General features: G+C 34.1%; 3 protein-coding genes across 4 annotated transcripts; all 3 read left to right on the forward strand.

Annotated features, from left to right (window-relative positions):
* LOC108218034 (rho GDP-dissociation inhibitor 1) lies at positions 1–2,352 on the forward strand. The gene is made up of 6 exons (XM_017390956.2): positions 1–142; positions 740–931; positions 1,035–1,095; positions 1,181–1,399; positions 1,505–1,629; positions 2,016–2,352. The coding sequence occupies exons 2-6, from the start codon at positions 749–751 to the stop codon at positions 2,088–2,090; spliced, it is 663 nt and encodes a 220-aa protein (XP_017246445.1). The 5' UTR covers positions 1–142; positions 740–748; the 3' UTR covers positions 2,091–2,352.
* Positions 2,353–4,590: 2,238 nt separating this feature from the next.
* LOC108219116 (fimbrin-1) lies at positions 4,591–13,294 on the forward strand. 2 transcript variants are annotated; one of them, XM_017392403.2, is made up of 15 exons: positions 4,591–4,813; positions 5,745–5,953; positions 6,086–6,256; positions 6,484–6,716; positions 6,812–6,983; positions 7,073–7,111; positions 7,378–7,446; positions 7,551–7,667; positions 8,146–8,357; positions 8,856–9,011; positions 9,243–9,442; positions 11,233–11,390; positions 11,491–11,587; positions 12,045–12,136; positions 12,597–13,294. In XM_017392403.2, exons 2-15 carry the CDS (start codon positions 5,867–5,869, stop codon positions 13,008–13,010), a joined length of 2,217 nt encoding a protein of 738 aa, XP_017247892.1. In that variant the 5' UTR covers positions 4,591–4,813; positions 5,745–5,866; the 3' UTR covers positions 13,011–13,294. The 2 variants fall into 2 exon arrangements, with proteins under 2 accessions (XP_017247892.1, XP_017247893.1); XM_017392404.2 differs by having other exon boundaries at positions 4,672–4,813; positions 5,750–5,953.
* An 879-nt stretch (positions 13,295–14,173) lies between these two features.
* Positions 14,174–27,857, forward strand: LOC108219272 (protein ENHANCED DOWNY MILDEW 2). The gene is made up of 19 exons (XM_017392628.2): positions 14,174–14,348; positions 14,853–15,291; positions 15,404–15,497; positions 16,108–16,170; positions 16,314–16,435; positions 17,103–17,187; positions 17,278–17,379; positions 19,994–20,241; positions 20,350–20,442; positions 20,636–20,974; positions 21,071–21,215; positions 21,305–21,406; positions 23,202–23,294; positions 24,695–24,736; positions 25,871–25,981; positions 26,765–26,836; positions 26,931–27,049; positions 27,127–27,190; positions 27,296–27,857. Exons 2-19 carry the CDS (start codon positions 14,879–14,881, stop codon positions 27,698–27,700), a joined length of 2,712 nt encoding a protein of 903 aa, XP_017248117.1. The 5' UTR covers positions 14,174–14,348; positions 14,853–14,878; the 3' UTR covers positions 27,701–27,857.
* The last annotated feature ends 3 nt before the right edge of the window (positions 27,858–27,860 follow it).

Raw genomic sequence — 27,860 nt, forward strand, 5'->3', positions numbered from 1 at the left:
CTTTAATTGTTCAAACTATCACTCTTATTTAGATCACCACTTTTCACTCTCCATAAAGCTCTTCTTTCTTTCTGATTCATTGCTTCTCATGGACTATTTCATCTAACATTTCATCATCCATCTTTAATCTTTCATTCATCAGGTACATTGTTTCTTCAACTTGTTATCTTCGAAAAACTCTAGTTTTCTACCATGTTTGCAGCTTAATGTATATGCAATTCAGAGATTCTATTGCCATGCATGTGCATGATCAGGCTATCGTCTCATTAAAATAAAAATCACAGAGATAACTGCAGCAGTTAAGCTAGATTGACTGATTGGCTGATTTCCTGTGTAGTAAGAGTAAGAGGCACGAGGGACATTGTCCTCCTTAAAAAAAATTTAACTTGTTTTCACCATTCTAAATTTTACAAAATGATATAAGTGCCCCACAAAATCTGAAAATATATAGGTTTTCGAAAATGTGCGGGGTGCCCCCCTTAGAAAATAATCCTAGATCCATCCCTGTATGTATCTCCTCGTTTTTTAGTATAGCGGATAATCATATTTCACGGTAAATATATAAAAATGTGAAGTTTCAGACTGAGAACTAAGATGTTGAAGTTTCAAGAGTGTCTGAATTCTAGGCGTCTTTTTCTTTTTTGCAACAGTTGTATATAAATAGATCAATCTAATATGTTAGTTACATTAGTCTTGCTTCTGATAGATGATAATTCCTAAAAATATTTTGCAACTGAAGTGTGACAGGATGGCGACGGATGAAAGAACAGCAACAACATCGGTGAACACAGAGGAAGCCTCTGACTCTGAGGGAGGGACGCTGAGCAGGCAGCCGAGTGATTCATCTCTGTGTCAAACTGAAGATGAGGAAGACCTAAAGGTAGCATTGGGTCCCAAAATGAGTATCAGACAACATCTTGAGATCGACAAGGTCAGTCCATTCATTCATCCATCACGCGATTGCAGCATATAATTAAATTTATATAAACTTGTGTTGTTTAGTTTTTTCTTCATGATAAAACCGTGTGGTTTAGGATGATGAGAGTTTGAGGAGGTGGAAGGAGCAACTTCTTGGAAGCGTAGATGCAAGCCAAGGTTATGTTTCTGATACTTGCACCGCGAAAATAGGACCAAAAATTAATTTTTTTTCTCTAAATCCCTACATGCATTTTCATTGTAGAAGTTGAAGAACCAGATGTGAAAATACTAAGTCTCACAATCCTTACTGCTGATAGACGTGATCTTGTTCTTGATATCCCGGAATCTGGGAACCCGGATGGCTTATGGTTTACACTAAAGGAAGGTAGCAAATACCGCTTGAGATTTTCAATTAAGGTCAGCAATGATATTGTCTGTGGCCTCAAATACACCAACACTGTCTGGAAAACTGGTGTCAAAGGTAATTAACCATCCTTTTGGTTTCCATTTGAAATGTCTAACGTTTCCTTACACGTACGAGGCTGATCGTTATGTCTAAACAATAATGTTGTGCATGATAATTTAGTTGACAGCTCGAAGGAAATGCTGGGAACATTTAGTCCTCAAGCAGAGCCCTACACACATGTAATGCCAGAAGAAACTACCCCCTCTGGTTATTTTGCCAGAGGGTCTTACACAGCAAAAACAAAGGTTATCTTTCAAAATTTATCTGAGCTTTTACATTAGCATTTAAATAATCAGTCATGGTCTGCCATTGACGTTCTAACTGGCATCAGATTTGTGGACTGTTAGATGAATATCCAGCGGCCAGAATTATAACAAAATTTCAATACGTTCAGCGATTTTTAACCGCTGGACGGGTAAAATGACCCCGTTCCGCGGTTAAAAAGCGCTAGACGAGTCTTGTCCAACGATAAAAAAGCGCAGAACATGTTAAAAAAATATTATAATCCTAAAAGCTGGATATTCATCCTAACGGCCCAAAAATCTGATGTCAGTAAAAACATTGACTGTCAGGACCAACTCTCTTATATAATATCATCGTTTGATTGAATTTATTTTGCTTTTCGAATCAGTTTATTGATGATGACAAGAAGTGTTACTTGGAACTGAACTACACATTCGACATCCGCAAAGAATGGCCTGAATAGTTTCGGAAGACGATAAATTCAGGAGATAATGAGCCGCGTTGATCCTTATGGAGTGTATAAATTTACATTGGACATGGTGGAAGTCTAATGAAGTTAGTAGGATCACAGGATGCAAAAAGTTTATATGTCTAAGAAGTTTCTAATTTAATTCATAGTTGTTTAAAATTGGAACTTTAGCAAGTTCAGGGACTTCTTTTATCACATTTGTTTCTTAGACAATTCCTCTCTTTCAGCTAGTGTGTATCTCATTCAAATTTCTTCACCTGCGTGGCTCTCTCTTTTGTAGTTCTTTGTTGCAGTGGATACTTGAAGTAAAATATATGTTATAACTGGGAGAGAGATTTTTAGAATCTGGGGGATGTTAACCAGGTTAAAAGTTAGCCGAAAGTTATTCCCAAAAACCAAAATACCCTCAAATGTTGATATCGGAAATATTCAAATAATACTAATCAAAATAAAATAAGTCATCGAATCAAAACAAAATAAGTCATTTATCTGCACCCTATTTGGAAAAAAAAAATGGCATAAAAAGTTGGATCCTACTCAATACCAAGTGCACAGCCTTTTTCTGGGCATGCAAACTTTTAAAACAATTTGTTAATTTACTTTAAATAAATTTCGGGCTGGCTAGTACAGGAGAGGAGGATAAACTGTTAAACTTCGGCCATCTCTTGCACATTTTAGTTGTATAGCAACCCTTCCGGTAGCCTGCTTGTCCCGGGATTTAGCCGGGGAATTTAACTGTTCCAGCTTTAAATTGAAAAATGTTTGTATAAATAATTGGCTTAAAATCAAAAATTAGTTTTAGATATGTTAACACCCCAGTCCCACATCGAGTCGTGTGAAGACTTTAGTTCAGTTTATAAGCATAAGTACTACTACAAATTGCACCAACAAATCATGATCTTTTGGGGGCCTGTGGTGGTGGGCTTGTGGATTACCCAAGTTGTTGCAGTTGGGCCAGTATATTTAGGCTTATTTTCGGATTCGGATTTCGGGACTTAACCCGATTTTCGAAAAAAGCTCGGGATTTGACCCGGGTTGTCACATATGGTATTCGGATTTCGGGGCCAGCCGGTATTATCCCATAATGGAATCCCCGGGTTGTCACATATGGTTCCCATAATGGAATCCCCGGGTTGTCACATATGGTATTCGGATTTCGGGGCCAGCCGGTATTATCCCATAATGGCTAGAGAGGTTCGATCTGGGCCTATGGGTTATCCGTTTTGGCCTGACGAGGACGACATCGAGTCGTGTGGAGACTTTAGTGCACTTTAGTGCACCAACAAATCATGATCTTTTGGGGCTTGTGGATTACCCTAGTTGTTGCGGTTGGGCCAGTATATTTAGGCTTATTTTTGAATTCGGATTTCGGGACTTAGACCCGATTTTCGAAAAAAGTTCGGGATTTGACCCGGGTTGTTTCAGATATTCTTTTCACTAAATTAAATTTTTTGATTTTTTTATAAAAATTACTCATAAGACATAAATTATTAATAATTTTTTTTAATTTTTAATAACTCTCGAATCATTAATAAGACAAAATTAGGGTAAAAGGCTAAAATCACTTAAAATTAAATAAAATTGAAATTTGAAATTTTTAGAAATGAAATTCTTTTTTTTTCTGAGAGCAAGTTTAGAAATGAAATTCTAATTTCGAGTCATTTTTTTATAATTTTTTCCCGCTGCTTGACACATATTTTAAGGTACATATAATACATAATGTCATAATTTATTTTTTAAACTTTAATTTTTAATAAATATTTAAATATTAATTTTTTATTAAAAAAAATTAAAATAATTTATCAAACTACACTTATAGAGTCCTAAAACGCGTGAAGCCTCGGTCCTTTAAAATAAATAATCCAGAATTATAAATTAATATTGACAATAAGTATAATATATATCATTAAATATAGACCTCTTGCCAAAGTTTTAAGCCAAACAACAAAAATAAAATGAATTTGAGCCTAAGATTTACTCCTTTCGCCCCTCAGTATAGCGGCACACATTTTAATGTTGCTCTAAAATATAGTTCCATAATTTTTTCTATATAAAAATAAATTATTAAATTTTTATTCAAAAAAAAATATTAAAATAAATTATAAAATTATATTTTACAAAAATATTAAAATACGTATCAAATAATAAGATGGAGAAGAATTTCACAAAAATAAATAAATTTGAGCCTACAGATTAAATATCATATAGTAATCAAAATTATTTAGGCGTCATTAAAACCAGACCCATACTCATCATGATCCCCAACAGATTTTGGCACAGAAAAACACACCCCATTCACACCTCAAGTAAGACAAATTACATGACCCAGGTGGCAAGTCCACCTTGCACACCGCCATGTCCAGCTGTCAATCAAATCAAGCGAGTACCAACACCGACCATACTCGCGACTACCCAATCCACAAAATCCCAATGTGGATCGCTTAACTGGCGTACTCCCATGTTCTTTAATTCCCTCACTGGTCTACATTTCCTCTATGTACAAGCAATACAATTGATCCCCTTTTATATTTTCACTCTTCTAATAAAAAATAATAAAATAATAAAATTAGATGCACAAAAAAATATGTGCACACGAAAACAATAGAACAGTGAGTTTTATTCGGAGCAAATCTCTGACGGTCCACAAATTCAAGAACCTAGTCAAACTTTATCAAACAGAATTGTTTCTGTTTCTTCACAAGCTCTGATCTTTTTAGGTACGTGTTGATGGGTTCTTTCTAGTTTCTTGATTTCTTGATTATTTTCACGTGGGCACCTGAAATTCATGTGTTTTTTGAGTTACTTTGTGTTCAAGAAATCAAGAATTGGTTTTTCTGGGATTAGGAACGTTGAATTTGCGATTTTGTTGATGCCCTTTTGATTTTATGTTGTTTTGTGTGAGAAAAGATCTTGGTTTTGTATGTTGGGCCTTGTCATTGTTATGATTTGTGATTTATTTCGAGTGGGATGGGATTTTAGTGGATTGTTGAGTTTTTGTAGTATTCAATGATGGGCATTTGTATGCATTTATGCATCTATCTTTATATGCGTTGAATGAATTTTTTTTGTGTGTTATTGGGCATAGTTATGGGTTATCTGTTTTCGATTCAAATCGAATAGTTAGTGATCTTTTAAACTTGTGAATGTGGATGGATTATAATTTGTGTTTTGGGGACTAAGGTAGCCTAGGGTGGGTGATTGATTGAGGTGCATGGTAATTGGTGAACTTTTTTAGTCTGCCTGCATATATTTGTAACATGAATATGAAATTCGAGTTTCGTATGTACTTATACTTATTTGTATTAAAGGATTATGTGTCCTGTGTTATCAATTATAGGCATAGTTGGGGACTATCTGTTTTCGGATTTACTTTGAAGCAGTCCGGTGATATATATAGGATGCGTAATGTGTATCTTATTTTTTACCTTATCTGTGTTTAATTTGAACCTGAGTTTTGGGTACATGAGTAATTATTATAATGTATGTTTGGGGTTTTATTTGGACTGAATGGCAGTTGGTTAATTGATTTAAGTACATGGTTGAGTGTTTAGTCTGCACCAGTGGGCATGTGTTTGTTTTTGCTCAAAGATATATTATTGATTTCATGATTTGGGTAAGGGGGTTTATTCTTTTTGTGTCTTGATCTAGTTTAGAGAAGGTCGGCAGGAAAGGATTTTTATCGGGGATTCTGGTGGGCAATTGATTGGAGTCCCAGGGGGGTAATTGATTGGAGTCCCGCCGGTTGCAAGCTCTGTAACCGCGGGCAGGAGATGTCTAAATTTCAGGGCGTTCTTGTATCAGATCAGTGGCTTCAAAGCCAGTTCACACAAGTTGAGCTACGCACTCTCAAGAATAAAGTAATTTGCTTACTGTTATTCTTACAATTTCTTGCATCTGACTACCTCCTAAGACAATGGTGAATCATTGATTGAAATGTGTTCACAGTGTTTCAGTACTAAGTTAACAAAGGTATCCTTATTTTATTACAGTTCACAACTATAAAAAACAAGAATGGCAAAGTTACAATTGGGGATTTGCCGCCTGTACTGGCAAAACGAAAAACTTCGAGTGAGGTATTTACCGAGGAAGTTATCAAAGCGTTATTGGACGAATCAGGGTCTGATATGAGCAAGGTGATCGATTTTGAAGGATTCCTCAGGGTGAGGGTTATTCTACTAAATGTGATCTTGTTTGCTCTTTTGTCATTTTCGCTTTGCTATCTATACTTGTTAGACTCAATACTCTAGTGTAATGGAAATGAGAATATATGTAAATGTTATTGCTATTGTTACAAAGTATCTGATTTACTTGAAGAGAGCCTTTTTGTTACCTAATTACTTACAAGGACATTTACCTTATACGTTAATTTAATTCATGTTGTGTGCAGACCTTTTTAGATTTGCAAGCGCGAGCTGCTGCTAAATTGGGCAATTCGAATAGCTCATTCCTTAAGGCCACAACAACTACTCTCCTTCACACTATAGTTGAATCAGAGAAATCATGTTATGTCGCTCATATCAACAGCTATCTAAGGGATGATCCTTTCTTAAAACAGTTTCTTCCTATAGATCCAAAAAGTAATGCTTTATTTGATCTGGCAAAAGATGGAGTTCTATTATGGTATATAAGCAGGGTTGCTATTTTTATGTCTACTCTTTGGTACAACATAAGGTGCTAATATCTGAACTTACGAGTATATGTATGGTTTTATGCAGCAAGCTTATCAATGTTGCTGTCCCGAATACAATTGATGAAAGAGCCATTAACACCAAAAAAGTACTAAATCCATGGGAGAGAAATGAGAATCATACGCTTTGCCTCAACTCTGCCAAGGCTATAGGCTGTACCGTAGTTAACATTGGTACCCAAGACCTCGTTGAAGGAAGAGTAAGCTGTGATTATTGTGTGGTAATTTAAGTGTCTTTCACAAATTTATTGAGTACATGAGATAACTTAATTTGTATCAACATATGCAGACTCATCTGGTACTTGGATTAATCTCTCAAATCATTAAGGTAGGTCATCCTATTATCGACTGCCGTTAATCTGCCAATGAAATTTGGTTTGTTTTTTTTTTTTTTTTTTGGGGGGGGGGGGGGGGGGGGGGGGGGGGCTACGATAATATATCTTTATGTTCTTATTAAATGTTGGAAGACTCCATAATGATGACAAGATTAATGATATGGGCTTGCGCGCGCGCGCACACACACACATATATAATACTTGGTTCTTTTGGGTTTCCTTATTTGTCTGCATCAAACTCATGATTGTGGTCTTCCAGATTCAACTATTGGCAGATCTTAACCTCAGGAAAACACCCCAGCTTCTTGAATTGGTGGAAGAAAACAATGTTAGTTGATAGTAATTATTCTTTGCATGAATTGACGTGATCCTTTTGGAATTCTGTGGGATACTGATGGCAGGTATGATATATATATATATATATATATGTAGGATATTGAGGAGCTTATAGGATTACCTCCCGAGAAAGTACTTTTAAAATGGATGAACTTCCATCTCAAGAAAGCCGGCTATAAGAAAACTGTAGCAAACTTCTCTTCTGACTTGAAGGTAGACCATCCAATCGTGATATTGTTTTGCTTGTTAATTGTAAGAACATTTTATAATGGACTTATAGTGTGCACGCTTGTTTTATTTTTATTTTTTTTAAAATAATTCTAAAAAACTTATGTTGTTATTAAGTTGCATTGAAACCTGCCGAGTGCATGAAAAGAAGCCATCCTTCCGCTCTCTATGAATGGCTTTTCTGACAAATGTTTCAGATTTCGAATGTCACCTGTAATTTTTAAGCTCATCAATATATGTTGAAATTTATATGCATATATGTACTAGATCCCAAGAGAAGACAAAAGAAAGAAGCATAGAGCTCTAGTCAATTTTTACTTTAATTTCGTGTTTGTTGACTGTGCTGAAGCGTACAATTTAAATCAACAGTATATAGATGTGTCATCTGGCTTGGAAGTAATTACTCAATTCTTTATCTTGGTATTTGATATACTAACATAAATGTTAAACTTATGTCTTTCAGGATGGGGAAGCTTATGCCTACTTGCTTAACGTTCTTGCACCAGAACACTGCAACCCAGATACATTAGATGCCAAGGATCCTGTTGAAAGGGCTAATATGGTACTCGAACATGCAGAGAAAATGGAATGTAAAAGATACTTAACTCCAGAAGACATCGTTGAAGGCTCGTCAAATCTGAACCTTGCATTTGTTGCTCAGATATTTCATCAAAGGTTTGTCAAACAGTTAACTCTATACTCTAGTTCTTTTAGTAATACTGGGTATTGGTGATTGTTTCCCGTTTATAGGAGTTCTTTTGCTTTTGACGGTTTGATAATATAGCTCGTATATACAAAAATATTTACTGTGTTACTTTGTTTACTATGTTTGTCAATGGAGTCCACACTTTTCAGCAAACATGGGTGAATGAACAGAATATTTGCGGTCAAGTGCTACCGCCTGATTGTAATTACTCTTAATGCAGGTGTAATTTGTCTGGAAGACTAATGGTACCTTTTGATGTTGGGTACCATAGAGTTGCATTTCTTTTTCTTCAATTTCTCCTAAAAGCTTATATGTTCTGTATCTGTGCAATTTCAAATTTGTCTAGTTGTTGTGAGCCTGGTGTGAAATAAAGTCTCCAGTCCAGTATCTTGTTTTTGTAGGCTGATTCCTTATTGACACCTGTTTGCAGCCTTAACATGTTTTAACAACTTCAGTTTTTCTTACAGGAGTGGCCTGTCTGCAGACAGTAAAAAAGTTTCGTATGCAGAGATGATGACTGATGATGAGCAGATATCTAGAGATGAAAGGTGCTTCAGATTGTGGATCAACAGTCTTGGCATTTCTACTTATGTTAATAATATATTTGAGGATGCAAGAAACGGGTATCTTTTTTCTCTTTTCAGAATTTTATCATTTTGTTAAGGCTGTCTCTGATTGCAATACCCTGTCTACTTCTATTGTTGGTTTGTTATTACTTTTGTGGCTTAATATATCTTTACAATTTTTTGTGTGCAAGACTTTCTTTGTAATTACGTTAAAATATAACTCTTTAGTTCGCATAGTTATTTGGTGTATAGCATGAGTGTATATTCTTGAAACATATACTTTCGCAGATGGATGCTCTTGGAAGCACTTGACAAGGTTTCTCCAGGATCAGTTAACTGGAAGCAGGCAACAAAGCCTCCTATCAAAATGCCATTTAGAAAAGTAGAGAACTGTAACCAAGTTACTAGGATTGGGGGGCAGCTAAAATTTTCTTTGGTGAATGTAGCTGGCAATGATTTTGTTCAAGGGAATAAAAAACTCATACTCGGTAATTTGCTGATTCTCAAATATCAATATACTGGGTTTTTCGTTTAGAACTGGTGTCTTTCCTTGTTTGGCTTGCTTTTCTGTTCCCTGATTCTCATCTTAGTAGTATACATTGTTTTAGTATGATTTGAATTGAAAACTGATTTTCTAAATTTACTTATTTCATTTCCACTAACTATTTCATATTTGGTTTAATAATTTTTGTGTTCTTTTGTGGTGTCTGCCATGCGAGTCCGTCTGAACTAATTTTAATGTTGAAGAAGTCTCGCAGTTTGCAAACTGTACTTTTCAAGTTCACCAACTGTACTGTTCAAGTTAAGTGGTGTATATTTTCCAGGACGGCAGGAACTAAGCTAATAGTGTGTACTTTGCTTTCGATCTTTTCAGAAGATATATAACGTTTGGAATAAATCAGTGCTTGGGTTATCTATATTTGGGTTAGTTCTGTGTTGAATATTGTGATGGCTTGAGTGAGTCGTGAATAACTGGAAGCTGTTCAGTCTAGTCATAACCCCGTATGTGCATGATCGCACGTGCATCTGTGCTGTAGAAAATGTTTATAGCTTCCCGTCATTGTCAAATACATCTCCATAGCTAAGTTGATGACAAATGGCTTTCCACTCATGCAGAATATAGTTGGTATTGAATACGTCCTGCTTGGACACTTGATATGTTAAGTGTCAAAGAATTTTTTCTGTTTCCACCTGAGATATATATATATATATATATATATATATATATATATATATATATATATTTACTGAAGCATTTGTAGAGCCAAATCTAGAACTTTAGATGAAGTAAGACTTCCAAAGGCCAAAATAACTAAAACAAAACAAAATCTATATGCAATAACTTCCCTCATTTGAACAATCACAATAGCCGTTTGTAATTTGCGTATATTATCAGAATCTTTCATATTTAAAAAGATCTTACAAATTCCAGTGTCGGTTTTGGCAGTCATTGTTGTACTGTTCTATCTATTCTGCTGCCACTTGGTTAGCTTTAGGAATATTCATTTTGGAACTGGTTATGAACAGGGTTGCTCATCAAACTACATAAACCACCCGCACCACTCCACACCACATCGCAAAACACTGTTTTTATTTCTCGTGGTGCAGTTTGAAATTTTAACAAATGTCATTGTGCAGTGCGGATTGCGTTTTGACATAATACAAGCGGTTCAAACCGCACCACAGTTTTCTAATAATATAAAATATATCACTTATAGTTACAAATATTTATATTACACACACATATATATATATATATGATATTTATAATTATATTATTGCTCTCTATGTGTGTGTGTACATATATATATGTCCAAGCTTTTCAACTACTTTTAATAATATACATTATAAATTAAGATTAGTTCTAATACTTCAAATTAAACACTACTATTATACTTTGTTTTTGTAATTTTTTTTATTTGTATTGATATCTTTTCATCTTCATCAGACATATATTTTAGTTTGTATTTCTTTTGGAGTTATTGTAGTTCTAAATTTGTAAATATGTATATAACTCTATTATAATTTTTTTAATACATATAATTTATTATTATATTTATAATTAAAAGCATTTATTTTTTGAATGTATAAACCACACAAACCGCACTGCATTTTTGTGGTGTGATTTACATGGTTTTTATCTTTGGTTCGCGGTTTTGGGAATAAACTGTACTGCTCGTACTGCGAACACCCATAGTTATGAAATTTTATTTAATGTGTTTACAAAAGTATCAGAGTTGGCCTTGCAAAGTACTTAATTTTGTTCGACTTTAAACAGCTTTCCTGTGGCAGTTGATGAGATTCAATATGCTTCAACTCTTAAAGAACTTGAGGTCGCGCACTCAAGGTAAGGAGATCACTGATGCTGATATATTGAATTGGGCGAACAGAAAAGTGAAAAGCACCGGCAGAACATCTAAAATTGAGAGCTTTAAGGTGACAGATTCTTAGTAACTCTTTACTTTAACATGAAAATTGTCATTAATTTATCTGGTTTAGTTCCTTGACCGATTCTGTTTCTTGATATCTATTTTAGGATAAAAGCCTTTCAAATGGCTTATTCTTTCTTGAGCTTCTCAGTGCTGTAGAACCAAGGGTCGTCAATTGGAATCTTGTTACCAAGGGTGAAACTGGTATGATTCCTTTGGAAATTTACGTGAAAGCAATAGATTTTCTGTACATGTGTAATAGGAAATAAGGTTACTACTATCATAATTAGGGGAGTTTTTTTTTTTTAAATGAAAACTTGAGCTGTGGAAGGGGTGAAAATTATCATGAACTGTTCAGATCAAAATGTTAAGTTTTCCTTTTCATGACCACCACACGAAATACTTTGTTTTATTAGTACTGGTTGCAATGATATTGAGATCTCTTGGAAGTTAGCAGATCTGATGAACCATCAAGGATACTGGTCTTCTGTCTCTTAAGGACGAAGCACTACAAGGAATTAGGATTATATAATAGATGTAGTTTGTGGAACCCAGTGGGGTTGATCTGTATTTATATATTCAATGATTTGTCATACTTTCTAATGCATATCATAAATCATTGCAGCCAAATGACAATAAATTGACTTTCGTTATTTTGCAGATGACAAGAAGAAGCTGAATGCTACTTACATTATTAGTGTTGCTCGGAAGCTTGGGTGTTCCATATTTTTGTTGCCTGAAGATATTATGGAGGTATGAAATATACTGTGGTGTTATTTAACTGTTGGTAACAAGCTACTGATGGTTTTTTGTTTTCTGATATATGAATCTGGTTTCTCTTTAATACTCATATCCTGATAATACATGCGTTGTTAATTAAAAAAGGCAAAAGTATATATGTGTATGATCAAATAATACATATGATGTACACTTATTGTAACTTTTCATATGAAGTTCTATTCTGAAATTGTTGTTGAGATTTAACTGTATACTGGATGCATAAAATCGTAGTATAATAAACACACTTCATGCTTGTAAATCTATATGGATTATTAAACCGTGAAAGTTCATAATAGTTGCTGAAGATGTAATTACTTGTATCAATGAAAATATTTCTAATGAATCTCCCATTAAATATTAATTAAATCAACTGATGTGTTGAATGTTTGACGGATTTTAGTTTGGATTTTTAAATTGGGTAAATACATTCCAGGTAAACCAGAAGATGATGCTTATGCTCACAGCCAGTATCATGTTATGGAGCCTTCAACAACAAGCAGAGTCATCTCCATCTCCTTCAGTTACTACCCCTGATATATCCCCTGCACCTTCCATAAATGGTGATATCTGTACTCTTGATGAATCTCCTGCACCATCGATTAATGGTGATGCTTCTCCAAACCCAGCTGTCATTATGACCCCTGATCAATCGCCTGCACCCTCTGTTAATGGCGAGGATGAATGTTCTCTGGACGGTGACATCTCAAACATGACACTTGACGAGGAAGCTAGACTCAGCGTCTCTGCTACCAGTCATTCCTCAGCTGCACCTTCCGTTAATGGCGACGAAGTTAATGGTGAGGACAAAGGTGCTGCTAGTGGTGATGAAGTCTCGAGCAACATCTAAAACATGCGGTTGCCTCACAAGTCGATGATCATATGCATACTTTACTACAACGATGAAAAGTGATTGCTTTATATATATATGCGGTCATTTGAACAACAGGTGGGGGGAAGAGGCAAAACCAACAGAAAGGTTTTCATAGAATGTGTACAATGATGAGATAGAGCCATAAATGCAGAATTATACAACAGATATTGCCATAGTAAAGAAAAAGGAAAAAAAAAGGAGCTTGTTTTATACCTTGTTACTTTTTTGCCCCATGTATAAATATAATTTCGTTGCTTGCACTTGCTTCTACAGCTCCAAGTGCTTTATACAGCAAGTGTTGCACGTTCACGTTTCCAGTCATTTCCAAGTCTTAGAGACACATGCATTGAAACTAGTAAGAACGAGAATATGATCAAGACATACAACCCTCTAAATATTAATTTCTAAAACCAAAAACTCTAGGAAAAGGGTATATATAAACTGATTCTGTGGATTCATTGTTACGTATATATTTAATTTTTCTATATATTATATCATAAAATTTATCATCGGATATATAACCCACAATTTTTTTTTGAATTCATGCCATTGGCATATTATATAATTATAATCATTGTCTTTCTAGTTATTTATAAATTTATAATACATATTTATTTTGTGGATATATAAAACATACAAAATAAAATCAGATTTGATGACATTGCAAATAAAAAGTTACTAATTCTAGCCAAATTAAATCCTTCTTTTATAATTATCTAAAGTTGACTAAAATTTTGTAAAACTGTTATCCATGCGAGACATAAAACACAATAATTATAAACATTATTCAAAACTTATTACATTTTACATGAATAATATTTATTTATATTAATCATGTCTCGAAAGTTGATAATAAATTTTATAAATCAACATAATTTATGAATTAATTATGTTGATAACTTAAATACATTATATAACGGTATTTGTGAAATATAATTATTTAAGTTAACCTAAAAAAATCGTAACAAATAACAAAAATGTATATGAAACTAGCCGTATATGGTAATAATATCATTAGAGTATCTCCGCATATGATAATCGACAATGAAATATGAAAGATAAATATCAAGTAAAATTTAAAAAAGGAAATTGTGCAGCATGCCTAAGATAAACATGTACTACATATGATGCGAGTACATAATGCCTCATTGAAATTTGTGAAGACACCTGTAACTGCATACCAGCCTATACATACATCTATACATACATGCACTAGCTGCGCTCTATAAGAGCAAGGGTTTTTTCTTTATTCACTGTTCACCGTCCGATTAACCGCTAGATTTTCCGGCGACTTCACCTTCTCCGAGCCCTAAGGTATATCTCTCACGCCACAAAGCTGTGATCACAACGCATGTATTTTTGTATGAATCGCATCATTTTGTGTGTTTAATTGGGGAAAATTGTTGTAATTTGCTTTTTTTGTTTTCGGTGTGTTTTTGTGTTTGATTAGAGGTGGTTATGTGGAAGTACTGTTGACTTGTGGATTTTTGTGGAGTTATGATAGAAGAGTTTGTTAGGGTTTTAATTAGCTCGGAGGTTTTGGTTAGGGGAATCAGGTTGTTGTTGTGTTTGTGGTGTTAGTTGTTTTTATTTTTGCTTAAATTAGGTTTTGTGGAAAGGAGTTGTTTGGTTAATTATGGTTTTTGAGCGGTGAGGAGAGTTTGTTTGTTATTTGTAGCGGTTTTGTCGAAGTTTTTGAAAATTTTGTCGTGGTTCGGGTTTTGTTGATAGGATAAAACAATTTTCTCGGTGAAGTTATGCATTGTCGTTTTTAGCCGCTTTTTTGGTCTGATGTATGTTGTAATCATGTGGTTTTAGGTTTGTAATAGATTCGGGAGGCAAAGATGGCATCCTCGGACGAAGAGGAAGAACGAGTGCCTCGATGTGTGACTGATTATTATTTTGAGGATAAGCAGTCTGAGCCTATATCGTTTGCAGAGTTGCCTCTTCAGTGGCGTGATGGTGAGAGCATTGGCGGGAAAATAGAAAGTATTTTCTTAAGAGGGAAAGTAGATAATGGGATTCGAATCATACATGCGCCGGCTACTGCATGGAAGTTTGACCTTTCAGATTCAAAGCTCAAGATATTTGTGCTTTCTAAGGATTCTTGGGTGAAGTTGCAATCTCCCAAAAAGAGTTATGCAGAAAATTTTATCAGGACCATCTTGATAACTTTGCATGTGCTACATTATTGTAGAAACCACTCTAGATCATCATTCAACAAAGCTTTGTTTGATCACTTATCTCAAGTTTACAGGTTTTTGTTCTACATTCCAAATACTACATTGATTCAGATTTCTAGGTTGTCATATTGTTGTATCTCTCTTTTTTCTATCTGTTTGATTACTAATTTAATTTTCAAATGGTAGGTATGGACGTAGGCCTTCTAAGGGTGATTTATTGAATCACATGGATATAGTTCGCGAGGCTGTTAAAAACGATAAAGTGCTTGCGAGATCGAAGGTTTGCCATAGTTGACATTTATTATTTTGTTTGTAAACTATTAAAAACCAGATGATGCTGTCCGCAAAATAAGAAGAAAATATGTAACCAATAGCTCTGCATGTCATCTAGGTTTTGTGCTTTTAATATAGATATAATCATATGCATTATTGACACATCATTTATAAGGAAGAACTCAAATTATTTAAAGTAAAAGATAAATATGAATTATTATGTATTTATTTCTGTGACCTACTGACTTGCATAATTGATTATAAGCTTGCCAGCATAAAACTCACTTGGACAAACAGAGAAAATGATTATTGTCCTTTACATCAGTTAAATGTTAGTTAAACAGGACTTGCACCTACTCAAAATGGAAACACAGTCTGAATGCATTGTTGGTCCAGGCGTCGTATCCATGCAGAAGATATTTGTACTATTACTAGTAGAATTTGCATCATGGTTATATCTATGATTCAACAAACCAGCACTTTAAATAAACACCCCAAACCTGTTTGTAATTTGTAAAACATTAGATTTAGTGCAAGTAAAAGATAGTAAATGTATCTCTACTTATAATATTGGTGAAGTATTGTTAATGATACTGACCAAGTATATTATTTATTAGCTTGTGATTACACTTCTGGATGAGAAGAATGAGAAGGCCAAGGAAATCAAAGCTTCAGCTGAGGTAAAAACATCGCCCTATATCTATGTCAGTCTTTTTGTGTTCCCTGGTTAATGTTCCGTCTACGAGCAACTAGCAAGTACTTACGATTATAGGTTACTAAAGCAACTAAAATGTCTGAAGTTTTATGTGATGATATGATTTAGGAAGTTGAAGGAAGCTCTACGGATGATGATGATGATGATGATGATGATGATGATGATGATGATGATGATGAATCGGTTACAGGAGTTTGTGATATTTGTGACGATGGGGGCTTTATTTTATGGTTCGTAGATAAATTTCACTTTTTGCTAAATTCAGTCTTGTACATCATCTACAGTTATCATTTCCTTTCCTTACCGATAGTACTGATCTTTATAATCATTTACAATGTTTATATGTATATCATGTATTTATATAATTAATATAACTGTGTGGGTTGCAAATTTTTGTACTGCTTGCTGTCCTTTATATTAAAAGAACCTCATATACTCTCTAGTTGTTTTTATATATGAGATGGATATACATTGTAGTAGCATGGCTATACTCTAGGGCAGATTAAAGCTTTTTTCAGAGGATCATGTCGTACTCTTTTCATCACATGTCTGATCACGTCTATTCTTTTTCTATTTTTTTTTTCATTTTTCCACCGCGCTTGCTGGTAGGCACTAACTAAAAAAATAGAGATTTTGGCCAATCAAGGATTAGCTTAATAATAAATGATTTTAGTACCTTAATCTTTAGATTAGATGATAAGACTTTACTGATACTTTCTAAAATATCCAGTGTTCGGAATTATTTTAGTTAGCTCTATTGTTAGCCAGCTCTACATCTAGCTTTTGAGTATTTTATGTCCTTTATTGTCGGTATTCGGTCCTGTGTCATAGTTGCTTTACTGTAATTTTGAAATTACTATTCTAAAAGGTAACTTTTAAATATATGATCTCACTCAGTTGCGAAGGGGAGTGTCTGAGGTCATTTCATCCCACTGCGGAAGACAATTGTAAATCTCTTGGACTCGCTAGTGATGAAGTAAAGGTATGACATTTTTCTATGAGCTTGCTGAATCTGCGTTACTTTGCTTTGCTTTGTAGCTTAAACCATGGCTTTATATATATATATTTGAAGGATATCTGCAATTATATCTGTAATAATTGCAAATATAAACGGCACCAATGCTTCATCTGTGGAAAACTGGGATCTTCTGATAAAGATTCTGCTGTTACAGAGGTATGATCTGTCTTTCAAACCAAATCACCTCATAATTTTTATGCAGTTCAATTGTAATATTTAGTTGTAGTTGTGATGGGAGTTGGATTAAAAAAAAATGAAGGAAACAGATTGCCATGCCACAAAATTGTACCATATATGGTCACCTTAAATATTACCTAATAAGTGAACTTTCTCTTTCCTAGTTTCCTGTAAACCAGTTTCTATTTTGTTAGCTTCTGAACCTCAACCTTCTGGTTTTTATGTTCTTTTTTTGATGAACGTAAGCACTTGCCCATGCTCTGTAAGTTAAACAGTGGTTTGCTGCATGATAGGGGGAATTTGAAGTTGTTACTTGCTACACTTATGGACAATATTCCAAGAGAATTTTATTTTTCAGGTTCTTTTTAGAGTTACTGGAGAGAGAGATAAGAGAGTGTATTGTGATTTGAATTAAGTAAAGCAATCTCTGAAACTTTGCCATTCCTAGGCGAAAAATAAAATATAAAAAAATCACCAAAGGCGCATGTGATACTTTTATACTAAATGTTTATATATGGGGTTGATACATTGTAGAATTCATGTGTGGTTGTCCAAAAGCGTTTACTTGGAAAGTCGATACTTTTTCTTTATAATAACACATCTGTAAATATCAATTTGGGTTTGTGATATCTAAATATCTTAACAAATAATATCAAATAAAGAAGTTTGTAAATAAGTGAACACATTGGCCTAGACTGCATCCAGTTCATTCTGCCTAGTGCTTTGGACTGTAATCTACGTACATAGGCATCCCTTTTCTATAGAGTGCAATTAATGCCTGTGTCAGGTTTAATAAATCTGGATACGGGCTTTGTGAGAACTAGACATATCAAAGTGACCCAGTATCTGGGGGTCCCTGCATACATACAAGGTGCCATACTGAAAGGCAGCACAAATGGAGAAATCTGAATCTTTATTCTTTTGCTCTGGACCAGTTGATCTGGATTAAGGGCTAAATAGTTTACAATATTAAAGTTCAGTGCAATAATAGAAGCACCAGTTGTTATGAAGTTCACAAAAACTATCTTCAAAAACCTGCCCAGAAGGACTGAGCAATCATTGGAATATGTTGATGTTAGTTTAGCAATCCCAAAAACCGTGGCCAGGATCAGCTTATACACAGATTCAACTGGCAGGATTTATAGATGAATAAGAGTGAGATGGAAGAGAGATAAAATAGAAATTGAGAGTGAGATTTGCTGGAGAAGTTAAATAAAATTGGACAAAAACTAACTTCCATTATTTGAAGCCTAAAAAGTAGATTTCAAATTTGCATCTGCATATATTACCATTCTTTCAACAGTGCATCTTTTACAATAAAAGGCCATTATTACACACACACACACACACACACACATACAGGGGCTTTCTCCACTAGAAACTAAATTAGCCTAGAAACTAGTCCCTCACCAATTTTTCACCAAGATCACTCATTTGTATATCAGATACCACTCTTTTATGTATAACAAATCTGACAAATATAAATAAACATGTATACAACGTATATCATCATCATCTTTACTCATGCTACATTGATGAAACTAGACATCATTATCAACCCATTCCACTACTGCCGCCGTCACTTGCAATTATGATATGTCTATCGTCGCTTTTTACCATAACTTACCGCTACTCATAACTATCTACCACCACAACCACCTCATCTTGTCATTTGCTACCATCATGGACCTCCTCCACCAATACCAATCATAAGTAAATTTTCTAAATTATAAGAAATAAAAATTAATGATTTTTATGCATAAAATAGTAATTAACAACATATAAACTCATGATTTCTGTAGTTATAAACGGTGATTGAAGGAGTGGTTTCTAGTTTCTAGAATATCATTGGTTTCTATTTGATCACTTGCATGTATGTATGTATGTATGTATGTATGTATGTATGTATGTATGTATGTATGTATGTATGTATGTATGTATGTATGTATATGTATATGTATATGTATATGTATATGTATATAGGCAGTGATTCAGGTGAGAACATTTTGTTTGTGAGAACAGTGAGAACAATTGTTCTGCACTTCTTAGAAAGCGCAGAACAATTGTTTTGAAAAAATTTCACTTTGTCAATGTTCTATTGTTCTGCAGCGGAACAATATTATTCTCACGCTAAAAATTGTTCTCCACTAAGCGCGACCCTACACACACACACATATACATATATATATATATGTGTGTGTGTGTGTGTGTGTGTATACATATACATATATATATATGTATGTATATATATATAATATTTGTTTGTTTGTTTTCGTTTTTGTTTTTCAGAGCATACTAGATAATTTTACAGACTTCATATGTAATTCTGTCACTTGCATTCTCACTTCTAGAAAAGTTGAAAACTCTGGTGCACTTCTGGTGTTTGATGAGATTGCTTAAGTCTTGCGTTCAAACTGTCAACAGCTGTTATTTGAGTACAGAGAGTAGTAGTTAAATGCTTTATAAGATAAACTTCCGTTTTAATTCTCTACTGCATAGCTATCCCTTTAATTTCTTACATTTATGTTTTTACTTCATCACATATATATAGTGCAACCTAAGTTTTGCTCTTCGGTTTCTTTGTGTTAACCAGGTGTTCCGTTGCGTCTCCGGTGAATGTGGCCGATTTTATCATCCTCTCTGTGTTTCCCAGCTGCTACACCCTGGGAGTGAAGATGAGGCACAAATGCTAAAAGAAAGAATTGCTAACGGGGCATCATTCACTTGTCCTATTCACAGGTGTTCTGTCTGTAATCAGGGAGAAATTGAAAGAGATGATCAAATGAGGTTTGCCATGTGTAGGCGTTGTCCAAAGTCATACCACAGAAAGTGCTTGCCCAGGTACTCCTTAATATGCTAATCACTATTTTCTCTTGTTTCCGTTGACAAGTTTTATTCTTTTAACTCAATTCAGTAATAGTTGACTGAGGCTTTGGCTATTATGTCCAGGGAGATCTCTTTTGAACCTTCGAATGATGAGGGCATCATAAGAAGAGCTTGGGATACAGTTTTGACCAAGAAACGTATACTAATATATTGTTTGTAAGTTTTATATACATACATACATACATATATATATATATATATATACACACACACACACATATATATATATATATATATATATATATGTTTGATCCCTTGATTTCATATATGATATACCACAGGTAGAAAAATTATGTTTATTTTGCATAAAGTATTTACCCTAACAATATATTATAATCTTTCTCTTCAGAGATCATGAAATTGACATGTCTCTTGGGACTCCTATAAGAAACCATGTAAAGTTTCCAGCTATGAAGAAGAAAAATCAAGCATCGAAGGGGCTTTTAAGTGGAGAGAAAGCTGAATTGAATAAGAAAACTCCAGCTCGAGCTACGAATGCCTGCAGGGAGAAATCTTCTGTGAAACCACCAATTCAGACGAATAAAAAGCCACCAGCTACTAATTTGTGTACTCACAAAAGGAGTATCTGCTTACCTGAAAGGCCTGATTCCTCCAAAAAACATAAAACGAGGGATATAAAGTCCTGTACAGAGGGCTTACCAACTTTGGGCGCCGAGTCAGAGAAGCGGTGATTGTTATGCTGGGTTTTTTTTTTTTTTTTGGCACTGATGTTCATGAAGTTGATATTTGTCAGGGACTCATAAGCTGAAATATTCTGATGCAGCATATCAGCTTTGATAAAAGACGCTTCATCCTTAATTACAATTGAAGACATATATACAAAGCACAAGCGGCTAACAACTAATGCCAACTCATCTCAGAATGCCATAGACAAGATTACATTGGGAAAAGTGCAGGGTTCTGTTGAGGCATGTGCTATTACTAGTCCAGAATACTTCTGTAATAACATGCATCATATTAGTTTAAAACTTCTCTTCCGTCAATTGTGCATATGCAGGCGCTTCACGCAGCTTTACAGAAGCTAGATGAAGGATGCAGTATTGAAGATGCAAAAGCAGTTTGCGCGCCTGGGCTTCTTCGCCAAATGACACAGTGGAAGGTAATTTTAAGCCAAAATATTTATGAGAGTAACAACTAATGCGAAGCACGCACAATATATATAATGTGGAAAAACCACATTTGGATGTGTATTATCATTCAAACATCAATAACTCAATCAATTAAAAAGAATACTAAAGCCTAATAATATTTAAGTTGAGTGCAATGGAAAGAAAGGATGGGGTATTTAATGAAATATAAACTGTTTTGGACATTTAGTACTTATTTTTTGTTATTTGCTTACTCCGTCCAATAAGATACAATATTACCAGGTTAGCCTAGTATACTACGTTTTAGTCCCTTCAACCTTCCGCCAGCCAAATCATATATCACTATATATATGTAATTTGCCAAATTTATCACTACAATTTTTTAACACTGAGCTATCTTATATATTTCAACTTTTAGTAAACATCCTCTGGTTTTTATGGAAACAATGCTATTAAAAAAAATGAATAACTTAACTTTTTTCTAATTATTGACTACTAGATAGTATGTAATAGTACATTACCTGCTTATTAATATCCAGAGCCCAGGAAGGCTCACTGAAAGTTGGACTTTTTAGTTGAACATAGCATTTCCTGCCAAAGTTTCTTGTTTGTAATTATATTTGCGAATGAGAATTCGGAGGTGACATTAGTTGAAAACTGTTTCAGCTAAGATCTCAACCATCTAGTTCATAGATCCACAGTATAGAGGTATGGTATGCTGTAATAAAAAATGAAACATTTCCTGGTGGACCTTACAGCTGAGTATATACCAGGGAGGGCTAGAAATAATGCTTACTGGGGTTATGTAGGAGTTGATTAAAGCCTAGATTTATGGGCCTAGATATATATACATATCTTGAAATTTAGACCTGTCTTCTTCTTTTTTAATAATATAATGGGGGGCTGTTTGGCTTGGCTTAAAAGAAGTAATTATTGCTTATAAGTGAGAAGCGACATGTAAGTGAAAAGTAACTTTTATTTATGGGTTTGGATAATTTTTTAGATATTTACAACTTACTACTACTTATAAAAATTATTAATATAATAAGAAAATATTATTAATATCTTTCAAAGTGATTCTATACTTTTGTGTGAAGTCACTTTAAATAAAAAAGAGTCACCAAAAGAAGCTAACATTTTTAACTTCTCGGCTTCTAGCTTACAAGTCAGAAGTTGGCTTATATCTTTTTTACACAAACTGTACGAATAATCTGCTTCTGACTTATAAGCTAGAAGTTGAATAAAAAAGCGGTAGACAAACAAGACAGGCACATATAGCATGTAGAGATCATAATGGAAACAATATTTAAAAGGAACTAAATGAATGATGAGAATGGACTAATACTTATGTGCAGTGAATATGGTTAGATAAGATGTATAGTATATTTAAAGAAATAACCATACTACAAGAAGACTTTTGTTGAAATTTAAATATCATAGAAGCTACCTAAAATTTCTAGTAAGAGTAAACATAATATTGCGCTAACCAGGAATGTGAGCATGAGTGTGGGCTGCTCTCCACTAGTCCCTACATAGGTCTGCCTCTGGGAATATGCTTTCTTCTTTTAGGATGGCTTTTTATGCAGGGGTGTTGGTGATTGAGATCTATTTGATTAAACAATATCCCAGCTAATGGCTCTGGATACTTAGGCATTTATTACTCACATTGGACAATTTAGTGGTCAACAATTGTTAAACTAAAATTTTAATTTTGCTTTGAACAACAATTGCAATTTGCAACTGTTCAAGTATATTATCAATACTATATACTTTCACACTCATTTATTTTTCCTTGTGTTTCTTTAGACCAAGCTCAGAATCTATATGGAACCAATTCTACTCGGCACACATTATACCTCGCATGGTCGCCACTTCACGAAATGTGACAAGCTTCAAAAGGTGAACTACATGCCTAAATCTATAAAGTTTTTTGTAATGATTGAGTACTTACTTTTTTGTCTGATACTTGTTCTGATGTGTTATTATTAAGTGTTATAAAATCGGGAGTTGGACCTATTTGGTGAACGAATTAATCGGATTTGGGGATTAGTCAGACCACTAATTAGAACTGATTTTATGTTAATAATATTCCCGATCATTCGCTATACCTATATAATCATTATATATCTATACAAATATATTTGAAGCTGGATTAAAATTGGGGGAAAAAATCAAGAGATCTGATTTTTGAGTTTGTGGTCCGATTCGAAAGAAAATGCGGATAGAGTTTGTTATTTAGTCATCTAGAATAGGACTTGCATAGAAGAATAATACTCTTCTTCATTAAAGTTTCTCCCTTTTAAATTGTGAAAATTTTCCACCAGTTTTACTAATTTCTACCAACTATGCCGATTTTTGACTGATTAAATGATTCTTGATCGATTTCTATAAAAATGTTTTTGACCCGATTTCAGCACAATTGAATTTATGATTGTCAGGCTAGCGATTAATCCCGGTTAGTCATTGATTTTTAGAACATTAGTTATAAATGGTATTTTTAGTGCCGTATGTCACCTGTTTGTAGATTGGTCATCTGAGTCCACTGGATGCGAGAAAAGGTGTATTTGTTGTGTTCATAAGCAGAAACTAAAGTGGCTTTCTTAAATTGCAAAATCTTTTTGTTATTAAGTTTGTGCTGGTATTTTTGGCTATATATCTTTCACTATGAATGGTAATGCACTGGTCAAGCAAGCCATCATTTATCTTGTTGCGACTTAGTGTCTTGATGATATTAATGAAGCAATTTGCATTTAGTGGTTGCTGTTGGTTCACAGGTTTGGGCCTATTCTAGCAGTCCACTAAAGATTAAAACATAAACATACTTCTACAATTTGGACAGGGCCATAAAATAAAATTGTTTTCTTGTATATTTAATAATAAAAAGATTATATGAAATCTATATATTATATCATAATAGTATTAGGATTACCTTACGGGTGGTCATGGCTTGGCCTCAATAAAGCTTTGTTCATGACAATACTTGATGTAGGACAGGGGATTAACAAGGGTTTAAAGACCAATGTTTAAAAATTTCCACCACATTCTATTAGAACCTTCCCTCAAAAATATAGGCTACAGTTGTTTGATGCTTTTAATTTTATGCAACTATATATATGTATGTTGCTTATGTATCAATTTATAAGGAAGTTATTATTTTTGCCTCTGAATGTTTTAGTCTTGTATAATCTCTCATAATTGAAACCATTCTGGTCCAAATGGCCAAAAAAGATCCCTGCAGATTACTGTATTATGTTTTTCTTGTTTGCGAAGGCTGAAAGCGTGATTCCCCCTGTGTGCAGATAGTAGATATTCTCCATTCTTATATTCAGGAGGATGACATGGTAAGATGTTTATTTTGGCTTGCCCCCTCTGACATTTTTTCATATTAGATACAGATCGCATAATCTGCTTTCCCATGCATGTACAATTAATTTGGCATCACTCATTTAAATGAAACTAGCTAATATCCCGTGCATCACATGGGCGACTTAATATTTGCTCTCTTGTTTTAAAATTTAATATTATTTTAGAGGTGTAATTGTGTTAGAATAGTATGTGTCATTTACCTGTTAAAATAGGTCTAAATAAGTGGCCCTTTTTTAAGTTATATATTTTTATTAAATTCGTTAAAATAAGTTATTAATAATCAATCCATCAAAATATATTTCAAAATTTAAATAAATAGGCCCAGGTGATATTTGGATTTATATGGTTTTATTAGCCCTGTTAGAATAAGTCTTAAATAATTAGACCCATCAAAATAGATTTAAAATAAATAGGCCCAAAGATGTGTTTAATTTGAATGTCTTAATTTGAGTACATAAAATTTGTTTTAAAAAAGGGGCCCATAAATTGGCCCAAGTACCAACTGACCGACCAAAACTTTTTGGTTTCGATTTTGATAGTAAAATATAAATGGCAGTGCTGTGGAATGTGATTATTTTTCCACAAAGTCTGTGGGAGTGAAGTGAATACCACATTTGGTAGATATAATGGTAAAGTGTTAGAAAATATCAAATCTGAAACACTCTCCCTCAAGTTTTGTTATATTTTATTTCTATGTTCATCTTAGTTGACTATCTCTCCCTGTTTCTCTTGATCTTTCTTTTTAGCTGTCCAAGTTATTGAATATATGTATGTCTTCCTATAATCTCGATAATTCATCTGCCTTTATGTTTACTTGTGGAGTATATAGTGATACTTTGATCTAATTCTTTCTAGTTTTACTTGTGAATTATATAGTGTGATACTCTGATCTAATTTTGTATCTGATTGATAATTTGATTTTTATTTGCATTTTGACTATTTTATATTATAGTATGGGTCAATCTAGTTTTGTGATGTCACTGGTGCAAATCACTTAAGTATAATTTCATTAATATATAATTTTTTTGTGCATGTGTGATTCTGCCTTGAACATCATGTGCTTAATGTATTCATTTTATTTTATTAATTGTATTGTTTTCTTTTGATAGATTGTTGACTTTGGTTGCGGTGCGAATGAGTTTAGTTGCCTTGTGAAAAAGAAGCTTGATGATGTTGGAAAGAAGTGTTCGTACAAAAACTATGATATCATATACCCCAAGGTAAACTATCGGTGTCTTTTGTTTCCACTATTTAGGTCATTTAGTATACATCATCTTCTTAATTTATTTCTTCTAAATTCTCCTTTGTCTCCGTTGTCATAAGAATTTCAGCTCCATCGGGGAGAACGCACGCGTTCCAATTTTTCTTGTATGTAGAGTCCATGAGGACTACTAAAATTCTAAGAGTTTGAGCCAGCATGTAGTCTTCTTGGCTGAGCATGGCCTCCTTTAAATATATATAAATGTCTACATACGAGAGTAATATAAAATGTCTTGATAGCAGAATATTTTATCAGAATTAATGTCGGGACTCATTTGTTGCAATACATATCTACTGTTGTCCCGAATTTCGTAAAATATATTTTATTACAATTATTATTTGATCTCTGCAATGCACATCTACAGTTGTCCAGAATTCCATATATTTTTTGTGGTAATTAAAATAAATAGTTGGGTAAACCATATATCTTGTCCAAATTAATTGCCTGAATTCAACTGCGAGGTCTAATTGATTACTTAATTGTTCAGCCATATATGTTGGAACTTTTGACTTGCCAACATTTGGTGATGCTAGTGCTCTATGCATATTTTTGTAACTTTAGTCATTAAAATCAAATCATCCATTCACTCTTAAGTCATCTGAACTATCGTATATTATTTGTGAATGATAACAACTTTATGTAGTCAGAATTTAGATTTTAGGAGCGAAATGAATTCTTTTCAAAGATTTGTCAATATCATACCACTGTTTGTTTAATAAGTGCTTCTGGGTCGGCTTTGCAGCATGATTTTCACTTTGAGAAGAGAAATTGGATGTCTGTTCACCCAAGTGAATTGCTGCCAGGGTCTCAGTTGGTAAGATTTTGTTCGTTTTCATATATGTTAAATACTCTGTGAAGTTATAAAATTGATCTATTACAGCTTTGAATTGACTATTGACATGAAATAGATTATTGGGCTGAGCCCACCTTTTGGAGTTAATGCAAGCCGTGCAAATCAGTTCATTAACAAGGCCCTCGAGTTTAAGCCGAAACTCCTTGTTCTTATTGTTCCATCAGAGACTGAAAGGTACTTCTGTTTATGCCTGCCTCCCCACCTCTCCCCCACACACAGTCAAATACTCACATGTCTTTTCTCTGGACCAGGTTGGATAGGAAGACTCCTCCATATGACCTGCTTTTTGAGGATAATGAATTGCTTGCTGAAAAGGTATCATTTCAATCTCATAATTATAAAGTTTTTGGTGGGTTTCTTCCTTTCACCGCAAATAAGTTTGTTGTAAGGTTCAAGCTGACCAATACTGTGCTGTTCCAGGCCTTTTATTTGCCCGGATCTGTGGATGTAGATGGCGAACAGATGGATGACTGGAACAGACCTACACCCTCACTCTACTTTTGGAGTCATCCAGACTGGACTGCTAAACACATGGCAATTGCCCAACTGCAGGGCCACCTATGCAGGGGACCGAAGGTATCGTGTGCTGAGTTGTGTGAAGATATACCAAAGACATCCACGCCGAGCAGAGAGTCAGACCACACAGCAGATGTATGTGATGATGGAACGAGGACACCGAGGCAATCTGACGAGTTTTGTGCTGATAAAATCAAGACATCCACACCGAGGCAATCTGAAGCGATAAGACGGCTTGATTTGTTGGGATTTGCTCCAGGTCCTTATCGTCCTCAGCAGAATAGTTCGGCAGGTTGGCTCGATGAATAGACGGGATAGAACTTAAATTTGTAACTAGTAGCTATCTTTTGTAATTGCTATAGTCTTTTTCTTTTTGACTGAGCAGGTCTTGAAAATTGTCTTGCATGATCAAGCTTCTTAAATTTTATTACTGCATGATCAATCTGTCAACTTACTTTTTCTCTTCTTT

Source organism: Daucus carota, chromosome 4, assembly GCF_001625215.2.
Source record: "Daucus carota subsp. sativus chromosome 4, DH1 v3.0, whole genome shotgun sequence".
NCBI lineage: Eukaryota > Viridiplantae > Streptophyta > Magnoliopsida > Apiales > Apiaceae > Daucus > Daucus carota.